This window comes from Colletotrichum truncatum (assembly GCF_014235925.2).
Source record: "Colletotrichum truncatum strain CMES1059 chromosome Unknown Contig_0006, whole genome shotgun sequence".
Taxonomy (NCBI): domain Eukaryota; kingdom Fungi; phylum Ascomycota; class Sordariomycetes; order Glomerellales; family Glomerellaceae; genus Colletotrichum; species Colletotrichum truncatum.
Genome location: NW_027222403.1, coordinates 2,303,198 through 2,321,278, shown reverse-complemented (window position 1 = coordinate 2,321,278; position 18,081 = coordinate 2,303,198). Strand labels below are relative to the sequence as shown.

The window sequence follows — 18,081 nt, the reverse complement described above, 5'->3', positions numbered from 1 at the left end:
AAGTGCCGTAATTAGCAGACAACAGGAGAAGGCCTTTGTGGCGAAAAGCGTCGTCTTTGTCTGATGATGCTGAAACATTGGGAAAGATGAGGTGAAATCGGTTGCCCGTCGGCCCTAGCGCCTCCGGCTGCGGCCGTCTGAACTTTCAAGTGGCTGCAACGGTAACCGGCAAGTATTTTGTTCGTCATGGACTGAACTGAGGAATTTGTGGTTTTGCTCGTCTAAGCTTCGGGCAGACTAATTGAGTGTCGGAGGCGCTACGCTAGGGTGTAAATTCTCCATTCAAACATGCCTGAGGTGTTTGGACACCTTCCAATGCGGCGCAATTATGAGCGTCGTATTCCGTGTTAGTTAAAGTGGATGACTTCTTTTCGTATTGCGCACATACGTGCGTGCTGTGCTTTCTATCCCGTTCATGCGGGAAGACGAGCCGTCGCCCTGGGTTGGGTGAAGATGAGGGACATGGGCCTTGAGTTGTGCGTGCTGGTTTGGTCGGGCCGGGAGAGCCTAGTGTCTACCTGCCGACAGGCTGCCGACGAAAGCCACACCGAACTGAGATGTTAATAGCTTACTGCACTAATAAGGCACAACCTAGCGTTTCGGCCTCCGAGGCTTCTTGATCCGATGGTCTGTTTGACAGTGAACTTGACTCAATGACATTGGTTTTTGCGGGGCATCCCTGACGGTGAAATAACCTAGACACACGAGCTGGAGGACTTGCTTATTGCTGGCGAAGACCAGGGCAGCAGAATTAAAACAGACTGTCATGGCGGGAAGAAGCAATACCAAGCGGGTCAAGGTGATTTATCCGGACAGCGTCTAAAGGCTGTCTTTTTTCTTGATAATGTAATACGCGTGGCACTGAATAATATATTGGTTGCAGCGCGAAACCACGGCCCAGATCCCAGTTTATTTTCACGGCCTGTCATGGACTGGTAAATGGCCTCTTTGGTTTGGTCTTAGGGGACAAACAAGAGCCCCATTTGCGCAGTGAAGCTAGCTCGGGCAAGCAGTTGGCGAGGGACGAAACAACCGAGCCTTTGTGTTCCATCTTCCACCCTGACCAGTTTTCCTTCTGGCGTCAGGTCGCGCTAGGGTGCTGCTGAGCTTGCTTCTCTGCTGCATGGTGTCGCGGCCTCTCCCACCCGCCGTCCTAACCCCACTCTTTCCCTGGGTTACTTTGGGGGATCACCAACGCATCGGACTGGGGCGCCGGGGCGGTTAGCGGTGATGGTGAGGTTGATGGTTGGGTGGCTGCTGAGCGACTCCGTCTATCGTGTTGCGACAAAGGCCAAAGACTGAATCAAGTTGACAAACAAAGGTCTTTGTTTGATTTGAAAAAAAGGGCCATGCGTTGATTTACCAATAGTTAGAGATGGCGATGTATGGCGATTGACAGGAATCTCGACCATGGTGCTATTGGATACTAATACTGGGTGTGTGGTAAAGAAGGAGGCGGGTTGATGATGGCACGGATACCTTATTCCCTGCGATATGGACAAGGAAAGGCCCCTCGACCAGCGTTGGTGTTGGAGTGCAGTTTGTGCGGGATGAATCTCAGGCATGCTGAGGGAGGTACAGCGTACCTGCCTTTCGGAGGTCCATGGCGACGCATTTGCAGTACTCCGTACCTTACTGGGGGACCCGTGCCTGAGTCCCCGTATCAAATCGGCATCACATTGTACCCCTTGATTCGACGTAAGATTTCCTCCAGGATAAGGGGTAGAAGAAACCCGTTGGGTCCTGGAACGGCTGGTATCAGCCTCGGGAGCGAATTAATGGCGACAAAGAAAGATCGAAAGAAATCGATTTAGGCCATGGACGAGTATCCGTATATTGACTGGATTACGATGAAGGTAACGCCCACCCGAAAGGTAGCTGAGAGATAGGCCGTGCCAAGAAGCAAGATAGTGAGAAGATGGCCCAGCCTCTGGCCAAGCCAAGAAAAATATCTGCATGTCGCTCTGGGCCGGGACTGGTGGGCAAAGGAAAGGTACAGCGCAACAGAGGGTCTGCTCAGTGTTTGACCCCTGCACTCAGCACGTCTTAGGCCCTGTGCCTCTTGCCTGGCTCCCCCGCCTCTTTCTTGGTTCCCCAGCCAAAGCCCCCCGTTGCACCTGTAAAGAGCAACCCACGTATGAATGTGATCACTCTAGCAGTAATGACGCTAGTCCTCAAAAAGACTGGTAGCATACCTCAGTCTCTTGTCCCACCACTCACATTGTGCTTAGCGTCCCGTTATCTTACCCAAATGAGAATAGGTCGGTCATCCCGTGAAATGGAAACGAGGTGACTGATGGGCTTTGTGTCCATGTCCTTGACTGCCCGCCCGGACTCAAGAATGTCCATGTCCAGTAGCCTAGGAAATAGGTGGGTGCTTTTGCTGGTTGCTGAGTTGGTTGGGCTGATAAGTGTAGTGTAGAGAGTAAGTGGCTGGCCTCGATTTTCCAAGGCATCATCGTCGGAGCTGCTGTTGAAAGTGAAAAAGGAGGAGGAGGAGGAGAGACACATCGACATAGAGTTTTTCCTGGTTTACGACACCCTCATGTGTCTCCCACACTCATAATACGTCTCTTGTCACTCACTCACTCACCTCTTGGCAGGGTATGGGTTTTGCTGCAGAGATGCAAGCAGCCCAGAGAGCAGTGCACTGGTGTCCAGATTCGAAATGCTAATTGTCGGAGGGATCGCAGTGACACAGTGTGCAGCCAACAACAACACTTTCCCTCCCAGTGACTACTTCCTTTCTCCGCCCAGCCTGGGGGACTTGGATGACCCACTCTTTCTTTCCCTCCACCTCCTTGCATCCAGTCCCATGCTCCCAGTCTAACCTTGTCCAGTACCATCTTGCAGCTCGTTCCATCGCTCTTCCCCGTCTTTCCTGCCCTCCTTGACTGCTTGACTAGTGTCCCCCCCCTGGTCCTCCTTGTCCTTTCTGCTCACGCCTCACAGGCTCGCTCAGTGCTGGTGCTGTTACTGGTGCTGCCACAGTGTGCTGGCTTGCTACTACTTCAAGCCTAGAGGGTGTGGTGTGTCTGGGTCCTTTCCTGTTCTCCCTCCCTCTTTACCCGCCCGCCGCCTCACATTTCCACTTTTATTTTTTTACGTCGACCCGACCGGGCTGTGTTACTGTCCTGTCCGTCAGAGAGTGAGAGGCCCACTCTTCTGTTCCATACTTATCCCACTCCACCTGCACTTTCCCTCACTCCGCACTCTCTTGCCTGCTTCTGTCAACTATTACCTGCCACCGTCCGACTTTGAGTCGTGATTTTCCTCTCGTTTCAACTCCATCTACTCACATTTTAAGCTGTGCACACAGCTAGAGTAGATTGGAAAATCAGCTCTCTGGGTTTTCTCCCCAGAGTTTGTCATTTCCCCCCAGCGACTGTGTCGTCTGCAGGCCGCATGCGACCGGGGGTTCAGGTTGGCCATTTCCGTCTACAGACGCTGCTTTCGGCGTCCGGATTTCATGTCTAGGCTTTTGCCTCGTTCCATCAATCCATCCATGAACTCGCCTCTCCCCCGACCGTGATTATCCCTTCGACATCACCTACCGTTGGTGTTCGATTTATTTAACGATAACGACCCGGCCCATTGGTTTTCCCTTCGAGATGGCTGTCATCAATCAGGTCCTCGTCGAGGTCTCGCGCTTCGTCGTACGACAGGCTCAGGACTCATCGTCCCTGCCTCCCTCGGCCGCCCCCACCATGGCATCCTCAACACCATCCATCGAGACTTCAACAGCGATACCGACTACTACCACTGATTCTCAGGCTACTGGCACTCCGACTGGTAACAGCGGCGGAGGCGGAGGAGGTGGAGGAGGTGGTGGCGGCGGTGGTTCCTCGAGCTCCCCGTTGCTCTTCTTCGTTGCTCTTGGTTTTGGTGTAGTATTCACCAACCTTTGGTGAGCTTTTTTACCATCTAAATCTTCTCCCTCCACGACAAACTTCTAACACAGGCTACAGGATCATCGTCGGTGTCAAATACTGCTTCCGCTACAACGCCCGTAACCGTGCTATGCGTCTCAATGAAGATGGCGAGCCTATCAACCTTGAAAACATGCCTCGCCCACATCGTCGTCGTCGCGAGAAGAAGCTGATGACGATGGACGAGGTCAACGACAAGTTTCCGATGATGAAGTACAAAGCCTGGGTGTCCGAACGTGCGAGAGAAGGTCTGCCTACGGCTGGAGGTGTTTCCGCCCCGCCGAGTCGAGCAAACAGCGTTCAATCTGTCGAAGGCATCATACCCGAGCTGCCCTCCAAGGAGCGGGAATCCACTGATGACCGTCCCGCCACCGCCACCGCAAACAAAGCTACTGCTTCCGAAAAGCCGACCGAGGACGCAGCTAAGAAGGAGGCCGATAAGCCAACTGTAAACGCCAACGCCGACGCTCATGTGCAATCTCCCACATCTGCAACACCTCTTCAACGTGTTCATAGCGAGGAGGACGACGAGGACGATGAGCACATTAATGCCGCTCTGCCACCTGAGTTGATGGCTACCAGCGGCGACACCTGTGCCATCTGCATCGATACGCTAGAGGATGATGATGACATTCGTGGGCTTACTTGTGGTCACGCATTTCACGCTGTCTGTGTTGACCCCTGGCTTACGAGCCGCCGAGCCTGCTGCCCGCTCTGCAAAGCCGACTACTATACCCCTAAGCCTCGCCCAAACCCTGATGGCGACGCCAATGCTACTGGCGACATGGCCCGGACGGCCAGTCGTACAAATATGCCCAACGCTCCACCTGCCGCTTGGTATAGCCTTAGCGGCCGTGTGGGCTTAGGCGGACGGAACAGAGGCAACCGTCAGAATAACGACCGCTCTAACCGTCGTCGCCGCCCACGACAGCAAGCTGTCTCTACTGCGGCCCCAACCACTCCACAATCACCGCCAGTCACTGAGAACCAGGAGTCTCGTGGTCTGCTCTCAAGTATTAGGATGTCTGCTTTCCGTAATCCCCTTCGCCGTGGCGATCAGACTCAGTCCGATTCTCCCACTGCATCTGGTGCGAATGTCACCCCGTCTCAACTCGAGGCTGGCACTCAAACCGCACCGGCACCCGCTGCCGCTACCACGGAGGCGCGGTGAAAACATATACAGTAACAGTATCGCTCATAAGAAGCGATTGCGATCTTTTTCTTTTGCTGTGCTACTCGTGTACATCATACCCCAGAGACCAATTTGCAGATCTCAGCATAGACTGCGATGTTGACTGCATCTATACATGCTCACGACGCCGCATTTCATACCCACCTTTACATATAACGTGTCTGGAGGAGGACTAGGCCCCAAGGAGTAAAAGGGGACGATGGAGGATTCTGCTGCTATAACGCGGTATAGGGAAGGGGGGTTGCATTACAGTTAGGTGGCCTGGTTTGGCTTGGTTTCTCTGGAATTTAAAGGGGAGCGGCGGAGTTGCGGCGACATAGGCATCACTCGACATGGAATAATGACAATTGACAATGTTCACAAATTTTATTTCAGTTGCTAATGTGTGACAACATTACTTGTGTGATCACCCAAATGAAATGATGCATGTGTGGAAAGACTTAAAAATTTACGCGGGTATTACAGGTACGATCCCTTTTGAAACCGACCACCAAAGTCTTTGGCACGATTGAGCAGTTCTCTTCGTTGTGCCGTTCCGATTTTGCCTCCCAACGCCATGTCCTTCTCTCTGTCGAATGCCCTCTTGCTCGGGTCGTCTTCTTCCTCCTCGTCCTTCCCGGCCTTTGCACCGCTCCGCTTCCCCTGCTGGTGCTCTTCGTACATGCTTTTGCCGCGCGATGCTGCAATATTTTCGGCGATGCGTATGTCACGCTCCTCTTCTTCCCTCGTGCGACGCGGTTTTTGCTGCTTTGATCCAGTGTCCTGGTCTCCTCGGCCGAGAACAGCATCTTCAAGGCGCTTGCGCTTCTGTTCTGGTGTCTCGGTCCATATGCTGCTTATGCCCCCACCACCTCCACCACCAGCAGATGACTTACCGCTTGCGAATTTGCGGTTCTTGAGCTTCGTCGGATCGCGCTCTTGATATCCGGACTGCGTCGGTGGTGCGAGCATCCAATCGTCGCGCTGAGGAGCTGCGGGACCGGCGGCCGCTGCTGCGGCTGCCGCGACTGCTGCAGCTTGGGTTCGCTGCGCTGCTGTGGTTGAGGAAGGGAGGGCCGGGCCGTAATCGTCATCAGAATCTGAAGACGCATCGCTATCGTCTGGTTGGTGATTTGCTGAAGGGAGCGTAGGACCTATGGGTTGTATCGGAGGAAGAGTAGGGCCTATTGCCGGCTTAGATTTCGGCGCTTCTGGTTGTGAAGCGGCTCGAGTAGCTGACGGGCCATAATCGTCTTCCGACTCGGAGTCGTCGAGTGGGATTTCGTTGGAATTTGTTGGGTTTGAGGGGGGCATGGTAGGACCGATAGAGGGTTTTGTTGTCGGCGCGTCTGCCTTTGATGTTGCGCCAGTGGCACTTGGTCCAAAGCCATCATCATCCGAGTCATCTTCTAGATCGATTTCGTCGACGTTACGGAATTGTTTCGAGGGCGGGGAGTCTGCGCCTTCATCGTCTGAGTTGCGCTTCCTCTTCGTGAGGTGTGCGGGTAGTTGTGGTCCAATCGAAGACATTGCAAAGGATTGCCCCTGGATATTGCTGTTGAAAGTATGCGACTGCTGGTCTGCCGGAACTCGGAGATGCGCTGTTGGTCCTGGTTCGCGAAGTGTGGGGCTGGTTGCAGTGCTACGGAGTACTACCGATATACAGTGAAGCACGAACCTGTGATGTAAGTTATAAGGCCCACCAGCTTGTCCTGAACGAGCATGTCGGGCCCGCCGGATAAACTCCGGTCCGCTTTTGAGCTCGGGTGGCTGGTGGCTGGAACCTGGAACCTGGAACTGTGAGGTGCGTGGGCTGTGCGCGTCCAACTGCGTAATGCGCTCCTACAGAATGCATCTGATCAACCATTGATATTGCAGCTTCTCTTCGTCCAATAGAAGCTTCAGAGCAGGATCGCAAAGCGAAGTGATCTTCATCTCACTTGTTAGCTCTCTTTATTCTCCAGTAGCTTGACGATTGAACTAGGCTCTTCCTGCAGTCCCTCCCTGTTGAAGCACTAGCAAGCTTCCGAACCCAAAACGAACTCTCTGGCCCGACCGGAAGCTATGTGCCTGATGAACCGCCATTGATGACCCCACCACCTACGGACAGAGATGATGGACCTGGAGACACAATGGCAGACCCAGAAGACCGGTCCTCTGCGGACGTGCAAGCCTCCAGCGACGAGGAAACCGTAAATGCCGAGAGGGACAACGACGGCATCGTCGGACCCTTGGACGGCGACGACGATGACAAGACACAGGCATCCAACACATCCCCAGCAATCGAAAATGGGACCATCTCAAATCGCTATCGACAAATACTAAGAGAACAAGCCGACGATGTCTCGGAAGAAGGATCAGTTGATGCGGCGCCGAAGCGCGTGGGGAGCCCTATCGATTCCCTGCTGTCTGTACCGGACGACTCGCCGTCTGTCCAGGCAAGTGAAGCTTTCAGCTCTACAATGCACAAGCTAACCGTAGACCCAAGGGCTCCGTGATATCTTCTCCGAGTAGCAGCGTTCTTCCGTCCGTAGCATCCCGACCCGGCCTTAGCAGTCCCTCCCCATCATTCCGGCCCTTCGACCGCCGCTTCCAGTCCCGCATCTCCTCCTCTAGCTTCATTCATAGCCCACGTTCATCCTCTCCTGCTTTCCTCTCCGGCCATAGCCGATCCGCATCTCTCAGCTCCGGAATACTCGATCGCGAAGATACTGACACCCCTTCCCCGCCTTGGGAGGTTGTACGATGGACGAGGTTGAAGAAACTCAACGGCCAGGCCTTTTCGGAGGCTGGCAAGCGCAACTTTGGCACCCCTACTTGCATCGCTGTCTCCGCCTCAATTGTGCTGGGGACCAGCAAGGGAATAATATTAATGTTTGATTACAACCAGGTCCTGAAGACCATTATCGGGCCAGGCACAAAGGCCGTTGAGTCAGGCGCTATCACCGCGATTGCTGTATCGGCAGATCACACCACCATTGCTGGTGGACATGCAAACGGAAGCATTTTCACCTGGGAGACAAATCGAGCGTCCAGGCCGTTCCTCTCTATTCCACACTTGGACCAATCCCAAGTGCAAAACCGTATTATGGATGGGCATCTTCCTGGCGTCGCGGTCACGCATCTCGGATTCCTAGGAACCAGGCACACTGCGCTTGTTTCGGCAGATGACCGGGGCATGGCGTTTTCGCACTTGGCAACAAGAGGCACTGGTTCTTTGGGTAGGACTGTAAAGACTACGAGGATTCTGGGACGGTACCCGAATGCTGCGCCTCCGGCTGGAAAATCACTGAAGCCCAGTACTGTGCTGGCATTTAGCCCCTTGCCGCTAGGTAATACGGAACGCGCGACAGATACAATGGGCTTGACAGCCATGTTGACGCCATACCTCTTGGTTATTGTGTCTACAACACCCGTCGCCCAGACACAGCATAAATCAGCAAGACCAAAAGATGTCGCACATCATAGCGCAATGACCGGCTGTCTGGCGTGGTTCCCTGCGGTGAAGCTCAAGGTTCCAGACCCTGTCACAGGCAGCGACATCTCCAAAGTCAAACTAGTCTACTGCTGGTCCAATGTCCTGACCGTCTTAGACGTTGACGAAATACCGTCAGAGAATAAGGATAAGCCGCCAACTTTGAAGTTCAAGGCACGGAGCAGGTGGAAGTGTGAGGAGGCCATCGTCGCAGTCCAATGGCTCAGTCGTTCCGTCCTCACCGTTTTGACCATAACGCAGCGCTTGATTGTGCTTGAGGATCGGAGCATGCGCATGACGGAGGGTTTTGATCTCATAAACAAATTCATCTATCATGCCGATTTGTTCTCCAAGCAGTTGCATACTTTGGTGGAGCAACTGGATGAAGATGATACGTCTATGCATGGCGTTGTCGCTGATGCTTTCTACATGAGTTTTAAGACCTACAAAGGTAAAATATTCCTCCTTGGTTTCAATGATGTCTCCATTGGCTCGCTATCGAATTGGGCGGATCGTATTATTGCTCTTATGGAGAATGGTGATTACGTTGGAGCTATTCAGCTGGGCACATCATACTATACTGGTGATGCTGATAAGCTTACAATTGGTTTGCCTGAGGATACTGAACTGCGCCATTCGATGGTACGCGACAAGCTCATGGAGATTATGAGAGCGTCACTGAAGTACGCTTTCACGCAGCGGCAAAGAGACAGATCTGCTGCCGATGACGCCCATCTCCGAGAGTTGGCCGAAATCTGCTTTACCGCTTGCCATAGTGTCGGCGACATCGACTTCCTCTTTGACGAAATGTACGAATGGTACGAGGATGCCGGCGTGGAGGGTATCTTCCTCGAGACTATGGAGCCATACATTCTTGAAAAAAGCATTACCATTGTGCCCCCGAGTATTGTCAAGGCTACAGTTACCCATTACGTCACGAAAGGATGGGAGAGCCGTCTTGAGGAAATGATCGTGCACATGGACACAACGACACTTGATCTGGACCAGATTACCCTCCTGTGCAAGCAGCACAGCCTCTACGACGCGCTGATATATGTTTGGAATCAGGCATTGAACGACTACATCACGCCGTTGATTGACTTACTAACCCTGCTGCTGCCTCTTATGAGTAATGGCGATTACATGTCTTCCGGAAACATGGAAGACGAAATTTACGGTGTTAATGCTCTCAAAATGTTCCCCTATCTCTCGTATACTTTGACGGGCAGAGTATACCCCACTGGAGAAGCCATGAATGATGCAGTCGCCTCGAAGGCTAAGGCTGAGATTTACTGGTTTCTGTTTTCAGGCAATAGCGTGACATGGCCTAAAGGAAGCAGCCGGCGATTTCTTACTCGACCCGACCAGCATACCGAACCGTCGTTTCCATACCTCAGGTTGATCCTGAAATTCGATGCCCCAAGCTTCCTGAGCGCTGTGAACGAAGCCTTTGAAGACTCATTTCTGAATGACTCTCCCGAGAAGCAGGTCAATGGCGGCATTAGAGGCGACGTCCCCGAGGAGCAAATCTTCGGGCTTACTGTCGATCGGCAATACATTGTTTCCATTCTCTTGGAGATTATGAATCCGGCCGACTTCGCAGCTGAAGACACCATTTATCTCGATATGTTCATTGCTCGCAATCTTCCAAAGTTCCCTCAATATTTGCTTTTCCCCGGCTCAGCGCTTATGAAAGTTCTCACTGGGCTTTGCAATTACCCCGGAGCTGACCTTGCCGAAGACGCGCAACTCAGTGCCGAGTACTTGCTGTCGATATATCAGCCACCCGATGTTAACGCGCTAATTCCTATGTTCAAGAAAGCGGGCTTCTATCGGATATTGAAAAGGCAATACAAGGTTGACAAACAGTATGGCAAGCTTGTCCAGACTTATTTCGAAGACCCCGCTGACCGGGACGCCGTCTTTGAATGCATTGGCGACTGTCTTCGGCCACACAGTGGCCTGAACCACCGACAGGTTCAAGACGTCCTCGAAGCAATCAAAAGTAACGCCAGGGAACTCCTCGGAATAAACCCACCCGAAGCGGCGATGGTCTTAGCAGCGCAGTCTGCGGATATCCATCAACACGTGCTCGACTCTGCCCCAGACGCACCGGAGCTGCAGTTCTTTTACCTACGGACGTTGCTCGAGCCCGAGACACGAGACGGAGAACCAACCGCAAGCCCCGATCGTGTCCTCATCGAGCGCTACGTTCAGCTCATGTGCAAGTACGATCCATCTCATGTATCAGACTATATCGGCCTAGTGCAGTCCGTGAATCTTAGGCTGGACGTTCTGCTGCCTGCTATGGAAGAGACGGGCGTGATCGACGCTGCCGTGGTTCTCATGGCACGAGAAGGTCAAGTCAAGGATGCCATGGACAGGCTTGTGAAGCACCTCGGCACCCTAGAGTCAGCCTTGCAAGGCATTCTCACCAGTGCCCAGAGGCAAAGCTCAAATGGCTTGCAGTCGGAAGCTGAAGAGACTTTGCGAGCGTTGCAAAAGTATGTTCATGTGGGCATTTGGCTATGTCAAGGCCAAACCAAGTCGTCGAGAAAAGCGAACGGTGTTCAACAGCGAAAGTCGAAATCAACTACGGAAATACTGTCACCGGATGAAGAGCTCTGGTTGAGCCTAATTGATGCTGCAGTGCAGACGACGCGGTCCATATCTTCTACTATCGAATCGTCAAGCATTGCACAAAATGGTACTTCGTCAGAGGAAGACGCCCAAAGAGAGCCTTTGGACAACCTGGACAAGGAGAAGCTCTTGGCGCTTTTGCGATCTTTAGTGCAGCACACATTCACGGCTCTTCTTACAACAACATCTAGTCCTGCGGGAGCTCAGGCTGGAGGTCGGCTTCTGACCAACGCAGGAAGCAATCTATCATTCCTACGTATCTTGCGTGCTTTTTTGACTCGGGCCGCGGCATCGTCGCCCAACCTAGCGGATCTTCGCTCAGTGCTGGCTTCAATATTCTCGGCATATGCGTACGAAGAGTCTATCTTGCGGCTTTCAAACCGTCTTCTGGAGCGGAGCTTATTCGTCAATGTCAAGCAAGCCGTCGACCTCCGGCAACGTGGATGGCGTCCGCGAGGTTCTACGTGCGAGGCTTGCGGTCGCCGCATATGGGGCCCAGGCGTCTCCGGAAACGTTTTCGAAGCCTGGGAAGAGAAGCAAGCTCGTGACGAACAGCACAAGGCCGATAGGAAGGCCCAAATCGCTGCTTCGGATGAGCGTGGCAAAGGCAAGGCATCTCCGGTGGCAGGTGAGGCGTCCCAGGTTGTGTACGACTCAAAGGGGAAGGGCAAAGCGGCAGCGGCTGTACCAGGACCGACGAGCGGGGACATGGAGGCAGAAGCAGAAGGGGACATCGATGGGCAGAACGATGCTGTCGGAAGACCCAAAGAGCAGCCGCTCGGACCGTTGGTCGTGCTGGCTTGCAGACACATTTATCACCGGAGTTGTTTGGATGCCTATCAGGCTCGACCGGAGGTCGAAGGAGAGACCCGCAGAATTGAGAGCCATGCGAGAGAGTACAGGTGTCCGATTGATGGGTAGATGAATTATATTTTCTGTGCACTATGTACAAACTTACGAGTTCATGAATGGCACTTGATTATCTCTGATTTTCTTCAATCTTTGCCCCCTGTCGTTGGAGAGTTGCAATTAGAGCACCTCCTTCAATTAGCATTATTTCTCGTTAATGGTGTTGTATTCGGAGCATGTATGTCGCTGGTCTCGTTCCCATTTTACTTGCCGTTTGCTGTGGCGAAGCCGGTGGTGTTAACTACTTAGTTGTTCAAATTGGTTTGACTTCGCTTGAACAGTTCACGCAGGATGGAGGTTATCCTGCCTCACCAGCCGCCGGCTACAGCTTTGGCACCAACAAAGGTTGTGTTCTAAAGTAATACCAACGCAAGTATAGGTATGCGATGCAAGGTATACACATGCCAGCGCGTCTGCGTTGTCTTTATCCTAGGTACATCAACTCTATCATAACGGCCGTCTGACTGACTGCTCCTCTTGAGATTTATTGACATCGCATTTTTTCCATGGTCTTCAGCCATGCGACTCTAGTCTATGAGCCACCTGGGGCTTTTTGAAACCCATCCTAGTTGACGTACTTGTCTCCACTTCTTCACCACTTTCCATGGGTATGGCTAAGCCGAGGTTTGCTGCCAAAGGATCCAGATCGTAGTACTCTTCCCACATCGGACACCACCGCTTTCTAATTTGGGCATTCCCATGGAACATAGTGGAATGCTCCGAAGTAGCTCTTGGTCCATATGAATCGGAGCCCTCCTCCTGGAGCAGGCGCTCCGATATTACAACGGAAAGGATGCCATGCACGGACGTTTTTTTCTTCTTCTTTCGTCATGTGATGGCTAAAACTCACTTCGCGGATTAGTTCAACCTTAAATCTGCCCCCCTTCTCGGATTGGCTTATTGCCAATTAGAGTTGAAATACAGTTTACACATCTAGTTTGCCATTGCCAGTTGCTGTGAAGCCATCGTGAGAATGGCAGTTGTGGCTGGCGCCGCGAGCAAGAAGCCCCACGCAGCAGCTCCCGGAGGGCCGCCGAATGCTGAGGGTTCTAAGGGGGCGAATCACACTCGTAATAGCTCTAGCCCTTTACGAAAATCGTAAAGCAATCAGTTAGCCGTTTTCACAATGATTTTGAATCTCTGGCACTGTTGGCGCTCTTGTAGTTTCCCTAGAGGTTCCACATAAACATTCCTTCAGCGTCCGAGGTGTCTCTCATTTTACGATATTAACATGGTCCGTCAGCGGTACGATACCCTCGAAGGTAAGGCGCAAACGGTTTACAGATTGTTTGAAAGCCGGCTCAATGAACACGGAAACACTTTGCGGCAATAACTGGATTCTAGCCATGAACCGAACTGATTGGCGCCAGGGTCGAGGCTGAGGGCAAGTGTGAACATTGGAAACAGCTAAGAAACTGTCACTATTCATCTACATGCAGGTGCAGTTCTGATTTAGCGACTTCCATCATAACATCTTGCATACGCTAAGTCTAGGGCTATAATGCATGAGGCCTAAGGGTTACATTCTTTGCTAGGTCCATGGGCGGATGGCAGGTCTTGGCTCATTATTTGATACTAATATATCCAATACAGCCTTACCGATCGGCTGTGTTCAGCTAGTTCGTCCTTATGTCGACAAGAGAGTGAAGCGTCAAAAGTTCACCACAAGCAACCGGTAAAGACCAAACCGAATGTCCGGAGAGTTCCGGGGGATCGTTGGCGGAGACATCGGGTGCGGGCCGATAGGGGCGACCGGGGTGGCCCGAAAACATCGGACGAAGCGCTTGAGCCATCATCTGCCACTGGCACTCCAATAATTCTCCAACGTCATCTCCTAATCCAATATTGACTCCCTAAAGGGATTTTGGATCCACCCGCAGTTGCTTTAGCGATTTTAATTTACCGGTATTATACCTTCTAACACGTGGTAGCTATCTCTTCGTTATTCCATCTATCTGGATGATACAAGTTTTGCCCCGGGTGTTGAACTTCCAAGTTTTGTGAGGCGTTTATTTAGCCAGAATTGGCATTACTGACACTGCCGACTGAACCTTTATCCTTTGGTGTCTTTAGCTCTGCATTGGCACTCGGGAAACCCGTTAGCTTGTCTTCTTGGCTACCAAGCCCGAGCTTCAGGTGATGCTGGTACTGACTCGAAAGTGGTAAGGCAAGCCTCGCAAATCGCAGGGACGAGCCTCTTCAGTGGACCCTTTGATCCGGAAACAGGACCCATAATAGGAGCCACTTCCCAAACAAGACGCCTTAAGGGTTTTTGGTTAAGCCCAGTCACCGAAAGAGATAGAGTGGACCCCACTGACTGCAAAGTTGACTCCATTCACTGTGGATTTGTTGCGTAACAACGACAGGTGCTCGATTCTCACCATGAGAAGCGAGTAGCCACGAACCATGAAGCGGGCTAGAGTCTTCAGACAACCGAATGAGGTGTCAATAGTCTGCACCGTGGTCCATACCCTCGGAATTTGAAAGGGTGGTAGTAGAGTGGTGCCTGGTATTCTGAAGCGGAGATAACAGCAAACGGCTTTCCCGGCAGTAAACGGAGGATTTGATCCTACCCTACGTGGATACCACTGTCTAACTACGGACAACGACCGGCATTTCGCTGGAGGCCGCTTGTTCATAATTCAGATCGATAGCAATATCAACCCTTTTTGATCACTGTTAGATTGCAACTTTCTGGACCAGAGGCATATTGGCAGTCGAGGTGTAGACCTAGCAAGATCAGGGTCGCGGTTAAGCCTATTCGCGGACTGCTCCTCAGCACAAAGTTGTCTCCATAAACCACAAACTAGAATACCACCTTGAATGAATCAAGAATGGGGAGACACTCTAAGTGTTCAATAATGGAGGATTCCGTTGGTGGAGAGAGTTGACCGGCTGAGTCTTTTGGATTCCACCTACCCGCTGGTGCCCCTTACGCGCACGAATCAGTCATTGCTGCTCCATGATTCGTTCCTTCGGATGATGATATATCTCAATAGGATTTCAAAAGCTCTGTGTCTGATAATGGGCATAATGGTGCTCCCAAAACGTGGGCGCCGGGGTCATGGAGGCCGGATATGACGAGTGGGTCACAGGACCGCGGACAATACGCCTGGTAGGGCCACCTCCGAGGACCCATGGCCGACGAAGGCGGCATCAGCACGTACTATCCCCGCATACGCTGTAACACCCAATCTATTCCACCATAGACGTTCCATCAAGTGGTCAAGCTTAAGGGGGCCTTGTTAACTACGCTACCGGCCGATACGGCAACCTTTTCGGTCTTGGGTCTTGGAAGAGGGCGGAGCGGTCGAGGGCGGAGATGGCTTTTGTACGTGGTACTCATATAATGGAACTCTGTTGCTCTCACGCCCTCTCGAAAGGAAGGGATCTACGTTGTCGTTGTTCTTTTTCGTCTCATCTGTCACTCCTTTAGACCAACAAGACCGCACTGCTGCTGCGGTCTTCATTTTCACTCCTTTACTCAGGGTTTGACGAATCGACTATTAGCAAGATGTTGCTGCTCTCTTTCTTCCTCTCCTTTTTCCTCCTGCCGTCGGCCGTGTTTGCAGCCTTCGGCTGGTCTGACAGCGGCAGCGAGTATGTGATCGACTCTGGTGCCGATCTCGTTATCAAGGTCACCAAGTGCTGCGGTGACATTTCTTCGCTCAAGTTCAAGGGTGTTGAGTACAACGGCTGGGGCGGCAAGAACACCCACGTCGAATCTGGCTTGGGCGCTAGCACCGTCAGCATCGCTAGTTACTCAAACGTCATCAAGGTCTCTGTTGTTCACGGCACTTTGAAGCACTGGATCTTTGTCCGATATGGCAACAACAATGTTTACTTGTTCACAAACAAAAAGGACAACTCGATCTCTGCCATGCGCTACATCGTTAGAATCAAGGGTGGAATCTTCTCTCACGGTTCTACCGAGAGTGATTTTTATGATGGCGGCAGCAGCATTATCGAGGCTCAGGACATTAACGTAAACAGTGCCGGCTTGACCAAGAGCAAGCACTACCAAGGCTCCAACTACGGCAGGACTATTGACTGTAAGCGACATCATCTATCAACAACACCCAAAGCATATTGACCATTTCAGATGACTACGTTGGCCGCAAGAAGAGCGGTGTCGGTCTGTTTATGATCCGAGTAAGTTTTGATACTGCGATGTAAGAATGGCCGCAGAGGACTAACATCTGTTTACTAGAGCAACCACGAGAAGGCCTCTGGCGGCCCCTTCTTCCGCTCCCTTGTTCGCCGTGCCGACCCCACGGGAGAGGACTTGTACGACATCTACTACTACAACATGGGCCACACCGACCCCATGCGCACCGGCCTTCAGGGTCCCTCCGTTCTTTCTTTCACCAATGGCGAGGACCCTAACAGCAACCTGTTCGCCCGCAAGGCCGACTGGTCCTGGTTCGATGACAAGGGCGTAAGTATCAAGTTACTCTATAAACCCCTGAGGCAATCTTACTGACATGATCACAAGCTCGACGGCTGGGTTCCCGCTTCTGGTCGTGGATACGCCAGCGGTGTCGGTCTGAAGAACATGAAGAGCGGCAAGACCTACGTTGTCGGCCTCAGCAACGCCAACGCTCAGTACTGGGCAACCGCAGGTGCCAACGGAGCCTGGTCTATTACCAAGATCATCCCCGGCACTTATACAGTGACCGTCTACAAGGACGAGCTTGAGGTTGCCACCTCCTCCGTCACCATCACCGCCGGCAAGGGCTCCGCCGTGAACACGCTCACCTGTGTTGACCCCCAAGATGATGCCACCATCTGGCGCATTGGAGAGTGGGACGGTAAGTTTTGAAACACCGAAGAATTGATTCCTTAATGCTGATAAACCTTAGGAACTCCCCGTGGCTTCCTCAACTTCGAGGATACACCAATGAAACTGACCTACATGCACCCCTCCGACAAGCGCATTGCGACCTGGAACGCGGGCAACTTCATTGGTAAGCCCGTTTAACAATACCAATTCTTTTTAAGTATATGATTAACTTGTATTAGTCGGAACGCACTCCGCCAACCGCTTCCCCGGTTACATGTGGAAGGAGGTCAACAGTGGCTACCTCATCTACTTCAAGCTTAATGCCGAGCAGCTCAAGTCCGGCCATACCGTTCGTATTGGTCTCACTGAGGCTTACATTGGTGGCCGTCCTTCTATCAAGGTCAACCAGTGGTCCTCTGCCTTGCCTGCCGCTACTAAGCAGGCCAGCACCCGCTCGCTCACGTATGTTTCACTCCGCTCGACACCACCAACTCTGATAGATATAAGCTAATGAACCCGAAAGTGTTGGCACATACCGTGGAAACAATGTGAAGCTCACATATGCTGTTCCTCAGTCCGCTTGGATTCAAAGCACAAGCGAGTACCAAATCCTCACCATCAACATGTTCGTAGCCTTATATGTCCGATTTTTGAGCTTAGCTAACAGATAGAACTAGCATTTCCGGCAGCTCTGGAGTCAAGTTCCTCAGCCCTGGTGTCAGTTTTGATGCTATTGAGCTTCTTCCTTAAGTAGTGGCAGTATTTTGCAACCGTGTAGGGGCGTAAAAGCACTGTCTGCCCCACGTTATACACACTTGGATTGAACATATGATCACTACTTGGATCATTTCTTGCACATATATTTTGTTTCAAGCTGTACATAAACCTGTATATATCTCTCGGGCCCCTTGGGTCTGCGTACAAACAACTGAACTATCTATACACCCCATCTACGCTGTCGAACTAGTGTCTGTACCGGCAACATATTCTGATACACATGAACCTATGAACTGACGCATAACACAAATCCTTATTTCTCATCTTTAGTGGAAGTTATAGAATCTGAGAACAAACTTTGTCTCTAGGAATTCTTGGTAGCGTATGTCGGTGGTGAACAGTGCCGGGTCTCTTTTTCTGTCCGATTTCAGCCCGGGCGCCGTGGGGAGGTGCAAGC

At 52.0% G+C, this 18,081-nt stretch overlaps 4 protein-coding genes across 4 annotated transcripts; 3 read left to right on the top strand and 1 right to left on the bottom strand.

The window, feature by feature from the left end:
• Positions 1 to 3,611: 3,611 nt before the first annotated feature.
• Positions 3,612 to 5,100, top strand: CTRU02_209921 (ring-8 protein; the record flags this gene model as incomplete). Its single annotated transcript, XM_036720735.1, has 2 exons — positions 3,612 to 3,907; positions 3,969 to 5,100. The coding sequence occupies 2 exons, from the start codon at positions 3,612 to 3,614 to the stop codon at positions 5,098 to 5,100; spliced, it is 1,428 nt and encodes a 475-aa protein (XP_036587576.1).
• Positions 5,101 to 5,580: 480 nt separating this feature from the next.
• Positions 5,581 to 6,630, bottom strand: CTRU02_209922 (uncharacterized protein; the record flags this gene model as incomplete). The annotated part of the gene is made up of 1 exon (XM_036720736.1): positions 5,581 to 6,630. The coding sequence occupies one exon, from the start codon at positions 6,628 to 6,630 to the stop codon at positions 5,581 to 5,583; it is 1,050 nt and encodes a 349-aa protein (XP_036587575.1).
• Positions 6,631 to 7,187: 557 nt separating this feature from the next.
• On the top strand, positions 7,188 to 12,136 carry CTRU02_209920 (golgi complex component; the record flags this gene model as incomplete). The annotated part of the gene is made up of 2 exons (XM_036720734.1): positions 7,188 to 7,511; positions 7,589 to 12,136. The coding sequence occupies 2 exons, from the start codon at positions 7,188 to 7,190 to the stop codon at positions 12,134 to 12,136; spliced, it is 4,872 nt and encodes a 1,623-aa protein (XP_036587574.1).
• Positions 12,137 to 15,638: 3,502 nt separating this feature from the next.
• On the top strand, positions 15,639 to 17,657 carry CTRU02_209919 (polysaccharide lyase family 4 protein; the record flags this gene model as incomplete). The annotated part of the gene is made up of 7 exons (XM_070205365.1): positions 15,639 to 16,208; positions 16,335 to 16,562; positions 16,620 to 16,935; positions 16,987 to 17,091; positions 17,147 to 17,369; positions 17,431 to 17,532; positions 17,585 to 17,657. The coding sequence occupies 7 exons, from the start codon at positions 15,639 to 15,641 to the stop codon at positions 17,655 to 17,657; spliced, it is 1,617 nt and encodes a 538-aa protein (XP_070061013.1).
• Between the last annotated feature and the right edge of the window lie 424 nt (positions 17,658 to 18,081).